This window comes from Notechis scutatus, chromosome 4 (genome assembly GCF_049901735.1).
Source record: "Notechis scutatus isolate UNSWTSFEM ecotype Mainland chromosome 4, rNotScu1.2, whole genome shotgun sequence".
In the NCBI taxonomy this organism is placed as follows: domain Eukaryota; kingdom Metazoa; phylum Chordata; class Lepidosauria; order Squamata; family Elapidae; genus Notechis; species Notechis scutatus.
Genome location: NC_142012.1, coordinates 101,832,415 through 101,856,698, shown reverse-complemented (window position 1 = coordinate 101,856,698; position 24,284 = coordinate 101,832,415). Strand labels below are relative to the sequence as shown.

Sequence of the window (24,284 nt, the reverse complement as noted above, 5' to 3'; positions counted from 1 at the left end):
GTTAATGCAGCCTAGAACTGTGTTGGCTTTTTTGGCAGCTGCTGCACACTGCTGGCTCATATTTAAATGGTTGTCCACTAGGACTCAGAGATCCTTTTCACAGTTAGTACTATTGAGTGAGGTACCACATATACTGTACCTGTGCATTTTGTTTTTCTTGCCTAAATGTAGAACCTTACTTTTTTCACCATATGTTCTAGGATACCATAATTATTACAGTATAATATGACATAACATAAATATTATATAAGTATATTTTATATTTGTAAATATATACTATGCTATTATTTATAAATATAAAAATATAAATATATTTCATGTTACTTTATTGTACATATTATTATTAATCTTTAGATCGTATTATACTGGTCCCGTGTGTGTGGGTTGTTGTTGTTTTTGTGTGTGTGTGTGTGTGTCTACAAGTAGTCCTCAATTTCTGTTCACAATTGAGCTGAAAATTTATGTTGTTAAGTGAGAAATTTGTTAAGTGAATTTTGTCCCATTTTATGACTTTACTTGTCACATTTGTTAAGTGAATCACTACTGTTGTTAAATTAGTAACACCGTCGTTAAGTGGATCCAGTTTCCCATTGACTTTGCTTGTGAGAAGGTCAGGAAAAGGGATCACACGACCCCGAATCCCTGCAAACTTCATAAATGTGAGTCAGTTGTCAAGCATCCGACCATCGCATGACCAGGGGGATGCTGCAACAGTCATAAGTGTGAAAAATGGTCATAAGCTCCTTTTTTCAGTGCCGTTGTAACTTTGAACGGTTCAGATGCTTTTATCCTGCAGTGGATAGACAATAGCTACAATGGTACACACACACACACACACACAAAATGGACCAGTATAGTGTGTGTGTGAGAGAGAGAGAAAGAGAGAGCTCACTGTGATTGGATATTGTACTGCATTTGGCTTTATGGCTGTAATAAGCAATTGTTGACTTCTTTATTACGGTGATTACATAAATAAATGTAATTAAATTACAATGGCTTGGGAATATGTAGGACAACCAGTGTACTCCTCTCTTGGTATTCCCTGTAGCTAGTTACCCTTATTTGTACTATACATGCAGGCATTTCAGGAGTGCTAACATTACACTTCAGAATTCTGCTGATTATTTTTAAAGCAATGGGTTATAATTCATAGTTCAAACTGATACATTATTATAGTGCTTTTGATATCTGAAAAAAAAATCAATTTAACTCTGAAAAGCTCCAATTAGGGAGGTATTTTCAGGTCACCCTTAACTGTATATATAATCTAATTTAACTTTTTCTTTTAGCGTTTTCATAGAAACTAGGGCAGTATTTACTGTAGACTTGATTGTTTAATACATATAGGCACTTTTTTATTCTTTCCAATTCGGTGGATTGTTGGAAAAAAATAATGTAAAGACTCTTGGGATTTAGTTTGCCTGTCTTTGCTTGTCTGCATCAGTAAGATAAATCAACAAGAAACAAAATAGAACGGGACCAAATTGAGGGTGGTAAAAGAAACTAGTCCCCTCTCCTAAAAAGTTTAAGTTTAAAAAATTGACAGAATCCATCCAGATGCTTCAGAGAAAAAAAATTACATTTCCCCTCTCTTTAGAAAATGCAAATGAGCAGGAAGCATGGAATTCCATTGATGGCTTCATTCTAAGTGAGTGATAGTGAAACTATAACACGCATGGCAAAGGTGACTTGCCATGATGATTTGGGTGATATGACAGCATTCACTAATACCCGACACCAACTATTCTCCAAAGCTTGCCCCGTTCTTGTGCAATTTTTGGAAGCTGCAAAGGCCACCCAAGAGAGAGTTGTATGTTTCTGAAATGCCACTTTTTGAATGGCAGCGGGCTGAAGTCAAAGCCTCTACTTCCTCATTGCTGACTCATTGCAACTGCTGAGTGCATTGTTTAAGGTGGTTTAGATGTGGGACTCTGAATTTCCAGGTGATATTTGCCTATCCAAAAAAGCGGAGTGTCCCTTTCTACGGTGCCATTTCTGGGATGCTCTAAACTTGTTTTGTCTATCAGGAAAAGACCTTTTGATTTCTGGTTGTATCAGCAATTGTTCCAATGCTATATGTAAGTTAAATAACATCCCCAGCTTGTTTTTCTTTTATTATATTGTGTTTAATCCAGCGTAGGGTAGTTACACAGTACAGGTAGTCCTTAGGTTCTGACTACTCATTCGGTGATTGCTCAAAGTTACAACAGTGTTGTAACAAGGGGGAATTAAGACTGATCTGTAAAGTTGCAACTGTTGAAAATGACTCCCTGCTACCAAATGTTTGAAATGCCAGCACTTGGCAATGGGCTCACAATTACAAGGGTTGCAATATCCTGTGATCCTGTGATTGCTGTTTGTTACTTTCTCTTACCGGCTTTCCATGGGTTAAGTCAAGGAGGAAGTCAGTAAGAGGTTACAAATCGCTCCCCTTCCCCCTGCCTTTTTTGTCCATCCATGGCATCTGCCTGCCCCTGTGTCCCATAGTGCCTGTGCTGTGTATTGCCCACCTGCAGAATTGCCCACCTGTGCTTCATAGCGCTCATGTTTGGCACCTCTACCCCTCCAGCTGTAGTTCTTGCTTGCCAGCCTGCTTGCCACAGATTCCTCGTCTTCCCTTGTCACAGTCATGAGGTCCTCCCATAAAGACCTGCACAGTCTTAGGGTTCATAAAGCAACCAGGACTTCTGCCATTGCCAGCGTTAAGCGATGGGGTTCATCTGACATTACACTTTATAACTGTATTGCTTAGGGACAGATTTGTCATGACTGGACTATCTTATAAGCCCAGTAAAATAAATATGTAAGTAGTAGAGGTGTCCAAAATTTGTGTTCTTCAGATAGAGTCAATGAAGTAATGTTCTTGCAGTTCTGAAGTTTGTGAGGAACAAATTAAGTTGGGAGATACTCTTGCACATTTATTTTAAAATCAATTGGCCACTAGAGGGCAGCAAAGAGTAGGTAGGTTCCGTGTATTTTGGCTGCTTTAATTTCCTTTAGATTTTTAACCCTCTTTTTTTTTCATCGAAACCTCAAGGTAACAAAAATATTCCATTCTCCTCTTATTTTCCATACGACAACAACCCTAGGAGGTGAATTATGCTGGAAGACAGTAATTGATCCAAAGTCACCTAGCTGTGTTTTCATGCCTAAAATGGGACTAGAATTCACAGTTTCCTGGCTTTGAAGAGACTGAGTTTAAGAAAATATTTTATTGTGAAGGTGGTTCTACCCTTCAAAACACATTGAATACAGTAGCTGCAGAAGCTGGGATTCTGATCTCCTCTGAAGCAAGAGCATGCTGACTGCAGAGGAGGGTCAACCTTCAACATGTATAGGAAGTCCTGTGACTACCCACCCTGTAACTTAGCACAAATAGAAGTGGTGTTCAAGATAAGGAATGATAGGTGTGTGGTGACCATTTATCAGGTGCTTTGGATTGCACTATATGTCAATGAAAGCAGCAACTTACTTTAAGTCAGTCAAGGAATCCACTCATAGGATGAGAAGAAAACACAAAGAAAGTGTCTGTGAAAGCTAAAGTTCTGTGTCCATCACAGCCAAAACAGAACTATAGAAAAGACTGCTAGCCCAGTACCTGGACAGAAAGTGGTGTTCCTGTAAGAGATCTGATAGACCAATTGAAAGCAATTGACAAAACAAATAATCAACACCAACCAGGTGTTGTCACCTCTTCCACGCACACGAGGACCACCACATGGAACAACTTAATGATTATACCATTCAAAACATTTCTTCTACACCCAAACCCATCTTTGGGCTGCCTTAGCAGAAAGTTGTTAGGAGACATTAGTGACATTGTGAAGACATGTCTTCGGGAAATGGAAGTGGGTCAGTACACTCATACGCACAGAGAGGCAACACATATATACCTCCCTAGATTAGACACTTTGATATTCACAGTCCAAAAAATAGAGCCAATACAGAGCCAGTTTGTGGTTAAGGTGCTGGATTAGAAACCTGGATTAGAAACCACAATTGAGCCTAACATTTATGTTGCTAAGGGAAACATTTGTTAAGTGAATTTGCCTCATTTTATGACCTTTCTTGCCACAGTTGTTAAGTGAATCATTGCAGTTGTTAAGTTAGTAACCCGGTTGCTAAGTGAATCTTTCTTCCCCATGGACTTTGCTTGTCAGAAGGTCACAAAAGCTGATCCCATGATCCCTGGACACTGCAACCATCATAAATGTGAACCAGTTGCCAAGCAACTGAATTTTGATCATGTGACCATGGGGATTCTGCAATGGTCATGTGAAAAATGGTCACTTATTTCAGTGCCCTTGTTAACTTTGAACAGTCACTAAATGAATTATTATAAATGAGTTCTTTAGTTCTTCCTTAAGAAAGATGCTTTTGGGGCAGGATAGTTATTGTGGGGAACATCATTTTGAGTTGTGCAAAATAAAGGAAGGATACACTCTATTTTTCCATGTATAAGACACCCCCATATATAGGACGCCACTCCCCTCCCCACTTTCCTTACCCAAAATTCAGAAATCAATATTTTAAACATTAAATAGAAGACATTTATTTTGCAGAGTAAGACATTCACTTACTGGTACTTTTTTTGTTTTCTGACATTCTTATGGGCTCAGAATGCTTCGACATTACCGCTCCCTGTCACATGTGGGCACTGGCTACACGCTCTTCGTAGCATCAGCTGACATCAGTTACATAAAGCTCATGATTGAAGGAAACCTGTTAGTTTGTCTCTGCAATGGAAGTTTCGCTTGTGAGGCTAGTTTGCAGAGATAAGGTATCTGCAGTTTCACAGGTTTTTTTGTCTTATACACGGGAAAATACAGTAAATACAATAGCAATAGGAACAGCAATAGGAACAGCAATGTCTATTCCACAACTCCCTGCAGAAAAGAAACATATGACTTAGTGATATAGATGAAACTAGAGAAATGTCCTTTAGACACTGCAGATAAAAGGGTTAAAAAGAATTTCTGAAGCTTGTTTAAACCAGCTTTGGAGCAGATGTACAATACTTACTTTTTCCAGAGCTATCATTTAAGAGAATGATTATATTTATGCTCTCAATACCGTGCATACCCAAAAGCACGCTGCCATCCATTCAAATGGTTTTACATATGCATTTTCAACTCACCACACTTGACAAATGCTTCAAATTTATTATATTTATTTGATAAACATAAATATTTAAGCAAAACTCGCAACAAAACTCACTTTTACTATAATAATGAAACAGATTCATAAACTCATGTTTCATCCCAGGATATTTTTATTTGGTTATGCATCTTTATCTAATCATTGATACAAGGAGAAGCCTTCAATTTATACCTAGTTCACATTTTTAAGCTTTGGCCCATAAGAGTGTTTTCATTCAGTTGAACTGCCAGAGTTGTTTAGAAGTTACATAATACTGGCATTGAAACTATGTGTTTCCATTATGAGTTAGCCACATATTTTCAAAGCATTTGAAAATAATGTATATTTGATATGTATGGTAAACATGTTACAATTAGCTGAAGTCCATGTGTTCTTGTTTACTATATCATTTCAAAATACATTATTGCTTGTAAAAAGTATGGTTGGCCCACAATGGAAATATAAATCTGTTTCAAATTGCTTGAAGCAGATTTTTGAGAAGGGCAAATCATCCTAGGGCAAACAGTAATAAAGGTAAGTATGCTAGATTTGTATAGTTTGTTTGTTTATTTTGTTTAAGTATTTTTTTAAAGGTAGTAGTTAGGCAATATTTAAATAGAGTCGCAATTCGTACAGTTCAAAATATGTAAATAGTCTTGTGTTTATTAGGCTATTCTCTTTGTTGATGAAAAATGTGAACAATGGCAAGCATCCAACTCAAAAAATTTTATAATATATACAACAAAGAATACATTTCTTCATTTCATTGTTATTTTTCGACATATCCATTTCTTTCAGGGCTAAATTCACAGTGTGAGTTAAAGTCACAATCCTGTGGATGTTTTGACTTGGATTGAGATTTCAATAATTTCACTAAAATAATTTGGATTTATTCTATGCTATGGTCTATCTTTTAAAAATAAATTGCGAAAGTTAAATTTCAATGCAAAAATTACCTTACATCCATTTTAAAGTGCACATCCGCTATAAGGATTGGATAATAGCAGAATAAAAACATCATTTTTAAAGAATGACAGCTTATTTTCATAACTGTGAGTACTCCAAGACTGACTTCAAGTCTAATACAGCTATATGAATAAATCATGCAGTCTTTCCACAGATATGAAGCTGTAATGATAATTGTAGTTGGAGCTCTTCATCAAAGATAACAAAATCTTGCCAAAATCATGTTACTCTGCATGGCTGGATGGTATTATTCTTCTATGCTGACATATGCTTAGAATTCTCAGGTACATTCCATCCATTACCTAAGAAGACTAAAATATACTTTCAGTCCCTCACTGACTGTGGCTGTTTTGTTAACCATTATGCCTTATATTCTGCAACATATATGATGATTTTCTGATTAAAAAAATATAGTACATAACAGCATAGGCAGACTAGTTTGGTGGAGAGGTTAATGTCTTCACTAACACATTGTCAACAAAACTCATTAAGCGAGAAATGACCGTCCTTTGAAAGATTTTAAGCCAAAATAACTTTAGATGTTGAACTTTAGAAAATTTGTAACTCCTATGCATTATTTTATTATTATCTCTATTCTGAATTGCAAATTTGTGGGAAAAACGGCAACAAAAATAAGTACTCTTTATTATGTATTATTATAATCTAATATGCTGCCAGTGTCTCTGGGGTAAGTGATCAGCTAAGAGTAGTCATGTAGCAAAATGCTGAAACTTGATAAAGACATAGGGATTGCCTGTGTAAATAGTACAAGATTTTTCAAATACCAATGCTATCTTTCCACAGACCAAACTAGTTAAGGTGTGTGATAATCACATAAAGCCAAGATTCAATGATTTAAGCTCAGCTAAGTGGCAGCATCTACCCAGACTAGGGACAGTTGAACCCAGTGAGTCCTTGGGTGAGAGAACTGTTTAAAATCCCAGAGCTTTAATTAAGAGTGAGAAGCCAAAAATGCATTCTAGGAGAAGGCAAAGCAAAAAGAAGTCCTAATCAATGAGAATAGTTGTGGCTCAGGGTTGAAATGAGGGTTTCTTGGTGCTCTCTGGGCTTGATTTCTTGCAGATGTTTCATTACCCAAACTATGTCACATCATCAGTAGTAGTCAGTCTACTTAGTTCGGATAATGAAACATCTGCAAGAAATCAATCAAGCTCAAAGAACAGCGAGGATCTCTCAGAAAGAAGTCCATATTTTTGCCAAAAAACAGTACACAGATGTATCTATGACATCAACATGAGTTGAGTCTGACTTGAAGAAGTCTTGACTTCACAGCCCTTGTATCTAATAAGAATGTTTTGGTTTGTCATCTAAGGAAAGAAAACCACGAATCAAATTTACATTTTTGATAGCTCTGATAACATGTAGGAGTATACAAAAATACGTTAAGAGCTGCAAGTAAATTTGTTCCCTTCATTCTGTTGTAAGATAGTGTATCATCATCTTCCTATTGGGTTTTGAAGAAAATCATGGATGGATGGATGTTTATTTAAATATTCTGCTGCCCATCTGGGAGCTTCTTAATTTTTGCTCCAAGGTACTGCATCTGATGATTCAGCAGAATCACCCAAAAGTGTGTGTGATTTTTTGCTTCCGTGGAAATAGTAGAGAATAGAGCTGAGATGGAGTAGAATGCAGCTGTAGGATATTTTTTGGGTAGGAGCTAATTAACAATTTCTCTGCCAAGTGATAACAGCGTATCTTTCAGGCCATGCTGTGTTTCTGGCTGACTGAAATAGTGATTGTCTGAAAATTAAGACAATCAAGTGAAGGCTACATTCTTTGCCTTTCCTTTGATAATGATGGGTAACACTTAACTTAGAAGATTACATTTCTAATTAAAAGCTGCATTTTAGCTGACCAAAGGCTTTATGTTGAAGCTCTGCACATATGACAAGTTAAAACCATACATATACACACACACACACACAAGTACACACAAGTAAGCATTCTTGAGTCAATGTGGCTTGTGCATAGGATTGCACCAATATCCAATCCATTTAATTATAATAACTCATTATTGCATGTGTTTGCTTTTGATTATTGTATTATAGTCCTCGACTTACGACCACAATTGACCCCAACATTTCTGTTGTTAAGTGAGACATTTGTTAAGTGAGTTTAGCTCCATTTTACGAACTTTCTTGCAACAGTTGTTAAGTTAGATAACAGATAATCAGAGTTGGAAGGGATCTTGTAGGTCATCTAGTCCAACCCCCACCCAAGCGGAAGACCCTACACTATTTCTGACAAATGGCAGTCCAATCTCTTCTTGAAAGTCTCAAGTGATGGTGTTCCCACAACTTCTGAGGGAAAGCTGTTCCATTGGTTGATTGTTCTCACTGTCAGAAAGTTTCTCCTTATTTCCAGGTTAAATCTCTTCTTGTTCAGTTTCCATCCATTATTCCTTGTCTGGCCTACAGATGCTTTAGGAAATAGCTCGACCCCTTTCTCTCTGTGGCAGCCCCTCAAATATTGGAAAACCACTATCATGTCTCCCCTGGTCCTTCTCTTTACCAGACTAGCCAAGCCCAGTTCCTGTAACCGTTCTTTGTATGTTTTAGCCTCCAGTCCCCTAATCATCCTGGTTGCTCTTCTCTGTACTTTTTATAGAGTCTCAACATCTTTTTTATAACGTGGTGACCAAAACTGGATGCAGTACTCTAGGTGTGGTCTTACTAAGGCTTTATAGAGTGGTATTAGTACTTCCCTTGATCTTGATTGTATTCCTCTATTAATACAATTTAGGATTGCATTAGCTTTTTTGGCTGCTGCTGCACACTGCTGGCTCATATTTAGCTGGTTGTCCACTAAGTCTCCAAGATCCCTCTCACAGTTACTGCTATTGAGCCTGGTTTCACCCAGTCTACATGGGTACTTTTGGTTTTTCTTGCCTAAGTGTAGGACTTTACTTTTCTCTACATTGAATTTCATTTTGTTAGATACAGTCCAGTATTCTAGTCTGTCAAGATCCATCTGGATCTTGAGCCTATCTTCTTGGGTGTTAGCTATTCCTGCCAGCTTAGTATCATCTGCAAATTGGGCAAGTTCCCCTTCTAATCCCTCATCTAAGTCGTTAATGAAGATATTGAAGAGTACTGGGCCTAAGACGGAACCTTGTGGCACCCCACTGCTTACTTCCCTCCTTGTAGACTTAGACCCATTAAGGACTACTTGTTGAGTACGGTTTGTCAGCCAGTTGCGAGTCCATCTGGTGGTGGTGCTATCTATTCCACTTTTTTCTAGCTTACGAAGAAGTAGGTTGCGGTCTACTTTGTTGAATGCCTTGCTGAAATCTAAATATATTATGTCCACAGTATTTTGCTGGTCTACTAATTTAGTCACTGTGTTGAAGAATGAAATCATCACAGTTGATAATACGGTTGCTAAGTGAATCTGGTGTCCCCATTGATTTTGCTTGTGAGAAGGTCACAAAAGGGGGTCATATGACCTTGGGATGCAGCAGCGGTCATAAGTGGGAGTCAGTTGCCAACAGTCATCAATATGAACCAGTTGCCAAGCATCTGAATTTTGATCACATGATCATGGCGATGCTACAGAGGTCGTAAGTGTGAAAAACAGCCATGTCACTTTTTAAAAATGCTGTTGTAACTTTGAATGGTCACTAAATGAACTGTTGCAAGTCAAGGACTACCTGTATAAAGGGAATAGTGGTGGGAGATAATGTAGTTTATTTTCCTGTTCTGCCAGAATCCCCTGGTTTTGCAACAGGAAGCTAGGTCAATTTTTTTTTCCTTGGGAAATGAAAAAGTCAGTGAAGTCCATGAGTTTCAACTAGCTTATGTACTATATTCTTTATTATATTGCTTCCTTCTATTAGTGATATTTAAATGACCATCAGAATGCAAATAATCACTTGAAGTATCTCATTGCAAAACCAGAAAGAAACAGCTTTGCACAGCAAGGCTGAAATAGTCTTCTTAATTAGTTATATATAGTTGCACTGATTAAAATGTATTATTCTAAAAGAAAATACTTTACCCCAGATTAGCCATTTAAAAGAGATTGAATTGAATGCCTGCATTTGGCAATGGGCAATGCTGTAGGCTACAGTTCAACCTCATAATGGTTTTCCTGAATTAATTTTCACTGTACATTATTGAACAATTTCCGTCACGCCAGATACTGAACTTAAGCAAGACTGCAATTATGCAGGGATTTTTATTAGCACACGAGAAAGGAAGCATCTCCTCTTACAACTACAAATGTTAAAGACAGATTTAGTCTTACTGTAATTGCTCAAGATAGGGATGAAGCCTCTTGGTGCTGGAACATTGTTTGATGTTCAAGTTTGGCTCTGCGCAGCTTTTTTGTCCCTCAAGTTGATATACGTATGACATTTCTAATCTCACTTCTTAAAGGGGGACAGTTGGATCCCAAAACTGGAGGTAAAGGAGGAATTCACTTTCTATGAGCAGTTAAACAAAACAGCAGCTCAGTGGCAACAATGATGACCAGATGCAAATGACATAGAAGATGTTCTGCATACTGTAATTTAGAGACAATTTTCACGTTTTCTAGGAAGAAGCAATCTGCCAGCCTTTTGAAGTGGGATACAGAAGTAGCAGGGTTTTCAAGAATGATCTTATAGGGTAAAATAATAGAATCTTATCAGCCTATCAGATAGTATTGCTCTGAATTTATTTCTTAAACATTCTATTTTCTCAGGAGTAGTTGCCTTTTCTCTACTCTTAATAGTTTTTGTACTCTTCTCACTTTCTGAGGTCAAATCTAGTTTCTTTCATACTCTGTATTTCAGGGGAACAAAAAAGAGAACACTGTAAAGAGAAACAAGGCCATTTATAGCAATGGGGCAGAGAAAATATACAGTGTCTAAGTCCTGGAAAAACTCTATTGTTCAGCTACTAGGAACCGAAACAGGTGTATGCTGAGGGAATTTATTTGCTTATGAAATAGGCTGTCTTCAACTCCAAAGGCATATATGAGAAATTGAAACAATTTTCAAAACTTGCAAAATCCATTAACAAATATTGTTTTCTATTAATCCGGATAGGGATATATGCTATTGCAAAGAACAGCAACATTATCACAATGTATATTGAAAATCTAGGAAGGAAGCTCAAACACAATTGCAAATAATTTCAAAAACAATGGAAGACCATGGAAACAGCCAGTATGGATTATAGTACAAAAAAGTATTAGCAAAAATCAGAAAATGAAAAAAAAGACACAGAGGGGAATAACGTGTAAATTCCTTTATAACTACTGCAAAGAAGTTTGGAAGCCTGTTTTTTGTTCTTTGTTCTGGTTCCTTTCTCTTTTATTTCCTATTTACTTAACACTTTACTTCACTTTTCTTTTCCTTCTTTAGAAGCATTTTTACTCAGTAAAGACATTTAGTAAGATTAATAATCAATGAAAAAGATGGGAAAATAATATGTGGATAAGATAATGGCTGTGGAAAAGAGCACAGGGCCTTTTACTGCCCCTGGAACTGTCAACAGTTATTTAAAAATTTGATTTTTAGTGATAGAGGCTCTGCAGTTGGTGAATGGGTGGCTCTGTGGGAACCCAACTCAGTGATGCAACCAATAACACTGAAAATAATCCAAGAACTAGAGAAGATGTCAGAGACTGATCTGGACCAGGAGTTCAGCTGTGCATCTGCAGCGACGGTAATGAGCAGTGATGTGTGTTTGCCTGGAGATGCTGCCAATCAGCTGCCAGGCCCTAAGCTGCTGGCTGGTGGCACCGAGTGCTTGTTCATTTGTGGAAAAGGCATCTGCTATTGACTGCTGAGTGTTGGTAATGGCAGTGAGCCATCACTGGCCTCAAATGCTGGATTGCTAAGGGGGGGAGGGCAGGTACTAAGAAACAGAAGCAACAGGAAGTGGGTCAGATTGGCAGCTGAGTTGAAGGTTAGCCCAAGTCCTGCGGCTTCTATGGAATCCATAAGCGATGGCCATCTTATTTTCCACATGTGGTGTCACTGGGATTGCAAGAAAGTGATCGATGGGTTGTCTGTTCTAATGGCTGGTGGGGCCTTTTATATTGTGTCTGTCATCAAGAGTCAAGAATCAGAAGGTACAACACTTAATAATAGTCATAGGTTACAATAAGCAATCAAATCATACCAGGAAACAGTCAATAAAAATCATTAGGATACAAGCAACGAAGTCATGCAGTCATAAGTGGGAGGAGATGGCTGAAAGGAAGGATGGGAGGATTAATAGTAATAGTAATGCAGACTTAGTAAATAGTTTGAAAGTGTTGAGGGAATTTGTTCTGACCCATGTCCTTTTCCAACAAATCAAATACAATTCAAAGGGAACAGAAACCTTTTAATGCTTCTGCAAAATAATTAGCTGTGATAAGCACAAGCCTTGCCAAACTGTGTGAGACTGCCAAAAGATAACAGACAAGAAATAATTTGCAATACAAGAATCTTCAAATACAAACTCAGGATACTGGAATGTCCAAGAGGCTGGAGTTTCAAAACGTTTTTGCCTTCTGCAAAGAAAGTTCATTTCACAGCTGGCTTTTATCTTCTTGAGGGGGGGCATTACCTTACAGCCTTACTCCCGAGTTGCCCGTGCTGTTGTAGCTGCTCTTTCCTGCGAGCAATCCTGCACGCAAGCGTACTTGGCACAGGCTCCTCGGGAACCTCCTCATTGCTGCTGCCAGCCCCCACAATCTCTAAAGGCAGCAGTCTGGCCCCTCATCTGAGTCCTCGCTCTCCTCAGCCATCCGCACCTGCTGCCAGCTAACCACAACAGAATTATTTGTTTAGCAGAGTGATGGTATTCAGGAAAAAATGTTCTTGTGTCTAGTTGTTCTGGTGTGCAGTGCTCTGTAGCATCATTGGGAACCCCTGGGATAAAGGATTCTGACAAGCTAGAAGTTTAACATTTGAGCATCGAATAGGATATTTGGACCTGGGGAAAGATCACAGGGTTTTGATAAGTTGGTTTGATGCAGGGAAGATGCACCCTCCAGCCTCTTGGCTCAGTTCTGGTGTCTAAGGTTATCAGTGACCCTGGGTTTAGGCTGCTGTTGATTAGCGCCAGGTTAGCTTGTAATAGGTTCTTATATTGGATGAAAGAGCTGGCTTACTGTGCATTACTGAAACCTGGATGAGCCCTGAAGGAGGGGCCTTTTCTCAGCAATGTAGTCACCTGTGGGAGAATCTGGCATTGAGTTACAGGGAGGAGAAATAAAGAAAAACATCAGCCTTGAATTGTTGCTATGTTGAAAGCGACACAGAAAGGATCCTCCCTTGTGCCTTTCGTGTTGTGGTCACCATGGAATAACATTCCCCACCCACCTACCCACCCAGATGACTCGATCCTTCTTGCTTTCTGAAAAGCTCTAAAGATCTAGCTGTCTCCCAGGTACTGAGTCAGGAGACTTTGTAAATCCACCTTGAATCGATCACTGCGCCTCTGGTGCAGTGTATTTTATTGTATTTTAGATTTTGTTCCTTTAAATTGTCTATGTAGCTCTGAGTCACATGTCAAGCGAGCAGCTATCTGAAGAAAATGCATAAATAGGTAAACAAAACAACTGCTGATATACTGTATGAAGATGACAACACGGTGATAGAAAAGGCAGAACAGCCTTGACTCAGTCTTGTAGAAGAAGAGCCTCCATGTTTTACCAGGGCAACTGTGAAGAGAATGGTCAGGGCTGAAGTCTAGGTTGAACAAACAAACAAACAAACAAACAAACTGAACAAGCAAACCTTATATCTACATCTGCTGTTAGCATGGAAGCTTTCATTATCTGAAACAGAAAGGAACATGTACAAAGAAAAGAGGGGAAAAAAACCTAAGCAATGTAATCTACTAAGTATTAATATATTAAGTCAGTAAAACATATTTTTCAGTAAAATATGTATTATCATATTTCATATTTCACAAATTCCTTGTGTGTCCAATCAGACTGGGCCAATAAAGAATATTCTATTCTATATCCTTTGTCCTTATCCACAAATGATAGCATTAATAAAACACAGCCGTGGATCATTTTACCCTTACCTTTCCTTTTAGAATAAACCAAGATAAACAGCAAAACCTATTTATTTTAACTAACTTTAAGTTTGCAGGGCCAGATGAGCTCTATACCAGAGTAGATTAATAATTGATGGTGGTGGTGGAGGATTGACTGATGGTTGACCCATTGTGCTTGACTAATCTTGGAGACTTGAATGAAGCGTCAGACAATTAAAGGAGGACCTATATAGTATCTACTTTCAAAAAGGGGAAGTGAATAGTTCAGGGAATTATAACCAATCATCTTAATTGCTGTGATTGCTGGGAAGATTGTAGAGAAGGCCATAAAGAGACTAATTTGTAAGAATGAAGTACATGATAATTATTTGAAGTCATAATGGATTTGTCAAAAATATTTTTTCCAGGCTATTTTATCTCTTTTTTTTTTTTACTGATAATATCTTTTACCAAATGTGGGCATGCTGTAGGCCAGATATATTTTGATTTTAGCAAAACATTTGATAAAATGCCCCGTGTTATGCTGATTAGCTCGCTCGCATGAACATTAACATAGCTGACTCAAAACTCACTCTCAAGTGCTCCTCCATGATTACTCATCAAATTGGAATGGGGCATTGTGTGGGGTGCCACAAAGTTCAGCCTTGAATCTCATACAAACCTACAGCTTCTTACAGAATGTAGTTGTGCTGTGTATAGCCAGGAGGTTGAGCTCTAGCAACTGTAAGGATTAAATATTCTAGTGTATCACCCAGAAGAAAGGAGAGGTCAAAATGAAATTACAAAAATGCACTTGGGATTTTTCATCCTTATAAGATCAAGGCTGGAACAAAAAAAGAATAAATTTTACACTTTATTTAAAGTCACAACTGAAAATATCATTGAATGCTCCTGAAGATACTATGTATCTACCAGAGTCGTTTTAACCAAAGAATATTTTATCACAAATTCCTAGGAGGTTGGTTGTAAGAATCCAAAGTAATAGGCACTGATTCACAGAAACATTATTTAATCTAAAAGAAGATGTGGCATAAAATACTGCTGTTTGATTTTTCACCTTCATTATTAGTAAAATATTTGTATTTTAGTTTGGATTCTCATGCAAAACAACCAGAGGATATGTAATTATCTCTCAGATACTCATAACTTGCAATGCAAGATCTTGCAAGATCTTGATCTTCAATAAGCAGGGAACTTTCAGGACCTTGGATAGCTCAGAACAAAGCTTAACTGTAATACAGGTAGCCCTCGACTTACGACCACAAGTGAGCCCCAATTCTGTGTCCTAAGTGCGACAGTTGTTAAGTGAGTTTTGCTCCATCTTAAGACCTTTCTTCCCACAGTTGTTAAGTGAATCACTGCAATTGTTAAATTAGTAATGGTTGTTAAGTGAATCTGGTTTTCCCATTGACTTTGCTTGTCAGAAGGTCGTAAAAGGAGATCACATGACCTTGGGACACCACAACACTCATAAATGTGACTCAGTTCCCTAATGTGTGAATTTTGATCATGTGACCATGGGGAGGCTGAAATGGTCTTAAGTATGAAAAACTGTTGTAAGTCACTTTTTTCAGTGCTGTTGTAACTTTGAACATAAGTCATTAAATGAAATGTTGTAAGTCAAGAACTACCTGTACATCTTTTTCTCATAGTAGTGTTGTCTAAAGACAGCCGGCTGAAGCTGTCGTAGGAGTCCTTCTCCTTCTAAATGTTGACACTGATTCTTAAAAGAACCATGACTATTTCTTCAATGTTAGAGGGGGAAATGTTGGGACAGATTTGGGAGATGGGTTGGGAGAGGAAACTGTCATAATTGTGAATCTCAGTCCAGAGTTAAGAATCCTGTTAGGGACAATGTGCTGGGATTGGTACTGAGGGCTTGTTTCAAAGTTGAATGGATTTTGCATCTACCCTGTTTCTCCAACAATACGGCCTCCCCCAATAGGAAGCCCCAGCATGTTTTATAGGCATGAAATGAAATTAAGCCCCTCCCCCCAAATTAAGGCCTATATTAAAACATGCGAAATGGGGGGGAATGGTGGGGGGGGCTTGCTGTTAGGAAGTACTTTTGTTGCACACCCGGATATGGTGCTGCCTGCGTTGACCCTGATACGAAGTGCCCCACCAACGCCAAGGTCAACGTCTAAGCTGTCGCCGCCCGCCCGCCCAAAGATGCAAGGGGAGGAATTAAGTCACCCCCGAAAGATGACCTAGCCATTTTTTCGCGGCTCAAAAAAAAATAAGACCCGGCCTTATTATATGAGAAACACGGTATATCCTGAGTCTCAGGAGAAGTGAGAACAAGATCCCAAAGAAGGAAATGTTTTATTTTCATAGAATGACCTATAAAGTAAGATAGATTGGGGGCGGGGGAATAACCAGAGTAGCGTTGGATAGTGAGGTCACTGGTGTATAAATTAAATTATTTTTTAAAAAAGTAAAATGTCTAGAAGGCTTTTAAGTAAACTTTTATTGTATATCCCGAAAGCACTAATTTTGTTAAACTATTCAAATTATTTTTATGTATTACTATAGTCCGGTAGAAATGAAGATCACTGATTACAGTTTTTATAATCCTGCTTTACTGGTTAGCAAATTGGATATAGATTTAATTACCTAGATTATATTACAAAAGAATGGGCAAAGTTAATTGAAACTCATGGACTTCAGTGGGAACTAAACAGAAAAAAAATACAGATATATCCTGAACTTGATGTCTTAGTTTTGAGAATCGTGATCAATGAGCTATGGTGGCGCAGTGTTAGAGTGTAGTACTGCAGGCTACTTCTGCTGCCTGCCGGCTGCCTACAATCTGACAGTTCAAATCTCACCAGGTTCAAGGTTGACTCAGACTTCCGAGGTGAGTAAAGAGGACCCAGATTGTTGGTGTTGTGGTTAGCTGGCAGCAGGTGCGGACAGCTGAGGAGAGCAAGGACTCAGATGAGGGGCCAGGACCATTGGGGAGTAGACTGCTGTCTTCAGAGATTGTGGGGGCTGGCAGCAGCGATAAGGAGGTTCCCAAGGAGCCTGTGCCAAGTGTGCATGCGCGCAGGATTGCTTGCAGGAAAGAACAGCTGCAATAGCACGGGTGACTTGGGAGTAAGGCTGCAAGGTAATGGCCCCTTCTTCAAGAAGATAAAAGGCAGCTGTGAAGCGAACGTTGTTTGCAGGAAGCAAAGACGTTTTGAAACTCCAGCCTCGTGGACATTCCAGTATCTTAAGTTGGTATTTGAAGCCTGTAGTGTTGTGAAATATTTCTTATCTATGATTCTTGGCAGTCTTGCACAATTTTGTTGAGCTTACCAAAGTTACTTAGTTTGCAGCAGTCTTTTAACTGGGGTTTCTGTTTCCTTTGGTTATTGTTTGTTTTATTGGAAAAGGGTTTGGGTCAGAACAGTTGGGGACAATATGCTGACTCTGTAAACTGCTTAGAGAGGGCTGAAAAAGCACTGTAAGATGGTATATACATCTAAGTGCTATTGTTATTTGAACACTTATGTTTTGATAAGAATGGTACTAATTTGTTCAATTGTAAGAAGTGGCAGGTTTCACAATAGATCTACTTTGGATGTTGAATTCACTAGACTTCATAAGAAATGGGGAGGGGGGATAAGTATACTGCTGTTTGTCTTTTGTATGCCTCAAGTTTCCAGCACAGTAATATAGCTATTCATAAGTAGCCTTGATGTAATGACACTATTACCCAATATCAAGCATTTGGCTGTCTAAGACACGGGTTGCCAACCTTTTGGACCTCAGGGACCATCAAACTCATAATTTTAAATCCCGTGGACCAGAGACCCTGGGAAAATCCCCCAAAAAGTCTGCAGGAAAATTCCCCACCCCATTTTCCTACCGATCAATCCTTCTTTATTTGGGATTGCGGGATACCATTTTCAGCTTCGTTCTCAGGGGGAGAGTCATGCAAGGAAAGCAGCAGAAGTCTTTCTTTCTCTCTCCCAAGCTCCGCCAGAAATGAGTCTTTGTGAGACTTGTCGCACCGGCACAGCCTCTTGGAGCAGGATGCCTTGCAGGATCCCAAAGACTCATTTCTGGTGGAGTTTGTGGGAGAGAAAGAAAGACTTTTGCTGCTTTCCTTGCGTGCAGCCTAAAGCAGATGAAGAAAGAAGCGGAAAGAAGTAGACCGGTGGCCAGGCGAGGCACATGGGGCAAGTGGGGCAAGTTCTCCCCCTTCGCCCTTTCTTCACTCTCCCCACTCCCCTCATGCAAGCCTTGTGTTCCCGCGGGCCATGTGGGTGGCGCAGCCTTGTGTTCCCATGCAGCCTGGATTAATTGCTTGGGGGGGTGCTTTGCGGGTGACATTTCTCTGCAGACCACCAAAATTTTCTCATGGACCACCAGTGGTCCCCGGCCCACTGGTTGGTGACCACTGGTCTAGGACACATTGCAAATGAATCTGATTACAACTTTTCATCATTATGTGAGTTTAAGCTAGGTTTAAGCCATTTTATTTCTTTGCAGGGAGCTTATCTTATCCAGTATCGATGATGATGCAACTGGAATGTGGGAGTGTGTGGTTAGCAACTCCTATGGAAGCATTTCTAAGCAGGTGGAAATCATTGTACTAGAAACAGCTGCACCTTATTGTCCTGCTGAAAGAATAATTAACAATAAAGGTGATTTCAGGTAAGATTTTCTTCTTAAAAAATTATTTTGGTTATCAGATTATGATATTTTTCTCTTTTTTTTCTTACGGAAACTCTACAGATTACCTTTCCTGAACAGAAAGTTCTTCAGGTTTAGCAGTTGGATTAATAACTAGTCAAGTAGAACCAGATGATGCCATATTGATTTCTCAGGTGGTACCAGTTTTGAAAGCTTTATTTATAACTAAGTGGAGCAAGTAAAAAATAATAGTTTCTCTGCATCTACACATCAAAATAAACTATGTTTGGTTGATTGCTAGCTTAATCTGTGTAAAGCCAGCTTTGGACTTTTAAAACCATGGCTTATTGTGAGTAATTCAACTGCAGTTTATTTATTTAAAAGTGAAATCAACTTTGGCTCATTGCAGTGTACCAGTCCAGCTGATTATTCTTCCCAAAGACAAAATGAGTGTTTTTCTATATAAATTAAGCACAAAACCACTGTGAATTCTAAAGGAGACTTCAAGATATCTCCTTACCCTATACCCTTCATCCCTTGGTAAAGAAAATATTTCTCACAAAATAACATTATCGTGAATCTTGTCAAAATCTACTTTTATTTTTAGACACACTTTATCAGACCCATGCCTTCAATTTTGTTTCAGAACTATTTTAAGAAGGCTATATTCTTACCTGCTTCAGGGCCTTAACAACAGATTTCGTTGGCTAATATGTACAGGTTTTTTTTTTCAAATTTGAAGCACATAAATCAGACTACTTTCTGCAACTGATAGGATTAGTTGCATGCAAGAAATGTTGGTTTGAGTATTTCATATAAGAGCTTCACAACCATGTAGATAGTCACTTATGAATCTGAAAAAAAACCAATATGACATAATTTATAGTGCTTTGCTATATGTCAAACCCATCAATTATAATCAAGACTTTCAGTGGGCTTGAATTAGTTTTTTGTTTTGAAGCCTGGCCATTTTAAAGAGCTATTGAGATGTACAGTATGTTAAGTCACGGAACAAAATTTTGAGCTTCATAAAGTAGAGATTTTGGAATATCTATTTATTAAATTTAATAGCTGCTGATACCAATATTAGACATATAAATTTGTTATTCAGCATCATTTATACACTTATAAATGGAAAAAGGATATTTCACAGAGTTGGAAGCATAATGACAAGCAAAAGAACATGGACCTAATCAGGGTTGGCCAATGAAAATTTCTAGTTTGAGAAGAAGCCAGAAGAAGATTCTTAGAAATGGAGGAAGGAGCCAAACACTCTAGAATATATATATAGCAAAATCAATTTTATTAAGAGCAGAAAATATTGATTTCCTAGTAGGAAAAAAAACCCTCATTTTAAAATGCCTGAATAATGGTTAAAATTCAAGGAATTGGGAATTACTTTATTTGTGACTGGTAACAATAAAAATAAGAGTAGAGTAGAGTAGAGTGAAAGAAATGTGGCCTGGAATCAAAACTAAAAGCTTTTGTTATGCTGTTTGCTGAATAGAAAGAGAAAAATGTATAAGGTGTGTCTTGATATGCTATCTCTTAAATTCTGAATACCCTTCAAAACTCATCATGCCAACAACGGTCACCAACACAGGCCTACAACCCCAAAATTATATTTGAAAAATGACTGATATCTTGTTAGACATTGGTTAGAATGCATGATTTTGTGATATTTGACAGTATTTTAATGTACTATTGTGACAGTGAGAGTGTGATTGCAAATATTTAATGCAACTTTACAGCTTCGTGAGTTTTCCATTATTTAAAATTTTATTTCTATTTTTTTACATCAGATGTTACAAGATTACATGATGATATTTGAAAAGACATCTGGCCCTTAAGTTGCACAGATGCACAGGTAGTCCTCAACTTACAATACTTCATTTAATGATAGTTGGAAGTTATACCGGCACTGAAAAAGTGACTTGTGACCATTTTTCACATTTACAACCATTGCAGCATCCCCATGGACGCCTGATCAAAATTCAGATGCTTAGCAACTGATTGATAGTTATGACATTTGCAGTGCCTTGGGGTCATGTGATCAGCTTCTGCAACCTTCTTTTTTTTAAATAAAGTTTTATTTGGGTTTTCACACATACAAAATACAAGTAAAACATCTTTTTTGAAAATAGCATGGTCCCGGGTTGACCTTCTTTATACAGACACAAAACTCAATTTCATGCTTCTTTTTGTATTCTATTCCACATTTTCTATATAGTTTTTCCCCTCTTTTAATTTTCTCAATTTTATTTTGATTATCTCATCTCAATTCAAATCATTATATTTATACTTTTGTCTGTTCTGTTTCAATTTCATATTATCTTTTCTCATTAAACAAATTTTCTCTGGTAGTTACTAATTGGAGTATGACACCTTTATATCTTTTAATTACATCCATTCAACTCTTATTTAAACTTCAGTATATACCTTAAGGTTATGACCTTCAATATAATACATAATACATAACTTCCAATCGAATTCTGCTTGGTACATTCTTATAATACACACTATATCCTTTAAAAAAAATAAAAAATAAAAAAAGATTGTAAATATATGTAATTATACACCCTCATTCCATTCCAGTTCAGTTCTATCATTAATAATCATTAAAATCTTAACATCTTTAACACTTCTTTTCAATTAAATATCATACTTCCTTAAAAACACACATAATCTCCATAATTAATTTTTCCCTTATTTCTCTTCACATATGTTTTATAAATCATTAAATATACCTTTTATTACATTTATTTATTAACAAGCATTCCACTGAATTACGATAGCTATTTTATCAGACATTTTAATCATACATTGTTTCATATTTTCTAAAATTATTTCTGTTTCTAATATAACCATACTATCTTATGTACCTTTGCAGAATCCCTTTTTCCATTAAATTTTCACCCATTATCTCTAAATAGGCCCTGCTTCTCTATATTTTGTTTCTGTCCTTTATGACTTCTTTTCCTTTCTTTCTTCCCTCTCATCTTCTCCCTCCCCTTTTTACCCCTTGTCTCTCTACTTCTAATTCTCCCTTCTTCATTTCCCTCTTCTGTTGCTTTCTGATTTTATACTTATTTTTCACTCTATTTTTTTTGGAGTTGTTTTTCCCAATCTTAAACTTTCCATTCTCTTTCCCCCCTTACTTCCCCCCCATCTAAGATTACTTGTTCATTAAAGATGGCTTCTTCTTTGTCACAATCTTCTTGTTCTGCAGGCATTTCTTGTTGTTTCTCATAGTTCCAGATCTCCATTTCTAAGAATTGAAATACGAAGCCAAAAGAACCTCTCCCTTCTTGTGCATCTTCTTTGTACTTTTTAAGTTCCATTTTCAGTTCTTCTAAAAGTGGAGCCATTTTAAACACTTTTAAACAACCACCCGATTGATTTTAGTCATTCAAAACAATAACCAAGAATCCAGAAATCATCAAGTAATCCAGAGGGTCCCGAGTTATATCTTCTTATTTCTTTTTCAACTTTCTCTTCCTGGAGATTTTGTTGCAATATTTCAGTTAGAATGTATCTTTTGGAGGTCTTGTTGAGATTTTGCTGTAAGTTCTTTTTAATTCCAGGCAGTCTCCTCCCTTCCAGATCCTGCCCTCTTATTCTTTTTCTCCCCTTTCCTGTTTTCAAAAGCTCTTAATTATCCAGAAATCTTTATTATCCTTTTGACTTTTTATTTTCAGCATTAAATGCCTATTGATGTCAAAGTGGATTTTTTTCCAATTTCTTGCTTAAGTCTCTTAGCTGTCAGTATAGAAAAAGGAGAAAAAAAAACCAAATCTTTTCCCTTTTCATTTCCTTCGCAGCTTAAAAATCTTCTTAGGGAACAGTATTATTGTTTTTTAATAGTTTCAATTCCAGGGTACCTTATTTGTTGCATTTGCTGTTTGACCTGGTCAACCAAAACTTTCTCCTCTTATCTTCCTCCTGCACATTCTTTTCCGGTCGAGTTCTTCTTTGTGGTGGCCATTTCTGATCACCACTGCAACCGCCTTCGGGAAAGGGAGTAATGGCCAGCTGGGGAGGAGAGATGCGGCTCTCCTCAACCCTGCAGGCAGTCTCCCCCCTCTTCACCACCTCTACGGGGTGGCTTAGCCCCGAAACCAGCCGGCTCGGGGCACTCCAGTGGCGAGCATGGATCGAAGCCTCGCAGAGACAAGGTTTCGGTCTGTCGCTGAAGAAGCTCAAACCGGAAGTGCTTCTGCAACCTTCTGACAAGCAAAGTCAACAGGGAAACCAGATTCACTTAACAACCATGTTACTAACTTAAAAGCTGCAGTGATTCACTTAACGTGGCAAAAAGGTCGTAAAATGGGACAAAATTCACTTAACAAATGTGTCACTTAGCCATGGAAATTTGGGGCTCAGTTGAGGTCGTAAGTCAAGGACTAGCTGTATACTATACATGTTTTGGCAGCAGAGGCCCCTCTTGGACCCCTTGGCCAATTCTGGCTGGTGGGATCCAGGAGAAGAGCCCTTTCTTCTGTGGCTCTTGCCCAGGGATGGGATCCGACCGGTATAACTACCGGTTCTGTCTCTCTGCGTTGCGCACATGCAATTTATGACCTGCTAAGCTGCCCGGATAGCTGAGCAGTGCTGCGTGCAAGTGTGCAGTGGTTGCAAAAGCCCTTTTCCCCTGCTTTTTCAACCGCAGCTGTATTGTGCAAAGCAGCTGCGGTTGAAAAAGCAGGAAATAAAGATCAGGTAAGAACCCGGGCGAATGGGTGGGTCAAAACAGCAGCAGACATAGAACCGGTTCTATGTCTGCTCTCTGTCTGCTGCTCTTCAGAACTACTGGTTCTACAAAGGTGGACAGAACCAGTAGAATCCCACCCCTGCTCTTGCCCTTTGGAACATCTTAACCTCTCCCCTCCTGAGTGAGATTTGCTCCCACCCTTCTGGCCTTCCATAACAGCCCGAACAAGTGGTGGGATTCAAAATAGTTTATTACCGGTTCTGTGGGTGTAGTTTGGTGGGTGTGGCATGGCTTGGTGGGAGTGGCTTTGTGGGTGTGGCAGGGGAAGGATACTGCAAAATCCCATTCCCTCCCCACCCCAATAACCTGCTTTCCAGCTCTGTTCTCCTGTGCAGGGCAACAAAAGAAGACCCAGCCAATCAGCTGGGACTCAGGAGGCAGAGAATAGATGGGGGCAGGGCCAGTCAGAGGTGGTATTTTCCGGTTCTCCGAACTACTCAAAATTTCCACTACCGGTTCTCCAGAACTGGTCAGAACCTGCTGAATACCACCTCTGGCCCAAAGACTGGTTTCTGCTGGTTGGCTTTGGGCCCCAACTCAGGAGCATCACACTGGAGGAGTTTGATGGATTATGGGGAGATCCCACCTACCCCCTGCATATCCTATTCCCTCCCCTATCTTTTAATCATAGTTTTAATCTTTCTTTGGTTGCAATGCTATTTTATTGTTTGTAGAAATATTTATGTGTTATGGTTTTATAGCTTTTAATGTTGTAAGCCGCCCAGATTCACCCAAAGGTGAGATGGGTGCCATCAAATTTAATAAATAAAAAA

The 24,284-nt window shown here is 38.4% G+C and overlaps 1 protein-coding gene across 2 annotated transcripts in view; it reads left to right on the top strand.

The window, feature by feature from the left end:
* The window catches only part of ADGRA1 (adhesion G protein-coupled receptor A1), a 414,565-nt gene that overhangs the window by 184,124 nt on the left and 206,157 nt on the right, over positions 1 to 24,284 (top strand). For both annotated transcript variants that reach the window (XM_026670712.2, XM_087964252.1), the window contains exon 8: positions 18,597 to 18,761. In XM_026670712.2, the coding sequence (XP_026526497.2) occupies positions 18,597 to 18,761 (165 nt within the window). The remainder of the gene's footprint in view (positions 1 to 18,596; positions 18,762 to 24,284) is intronic.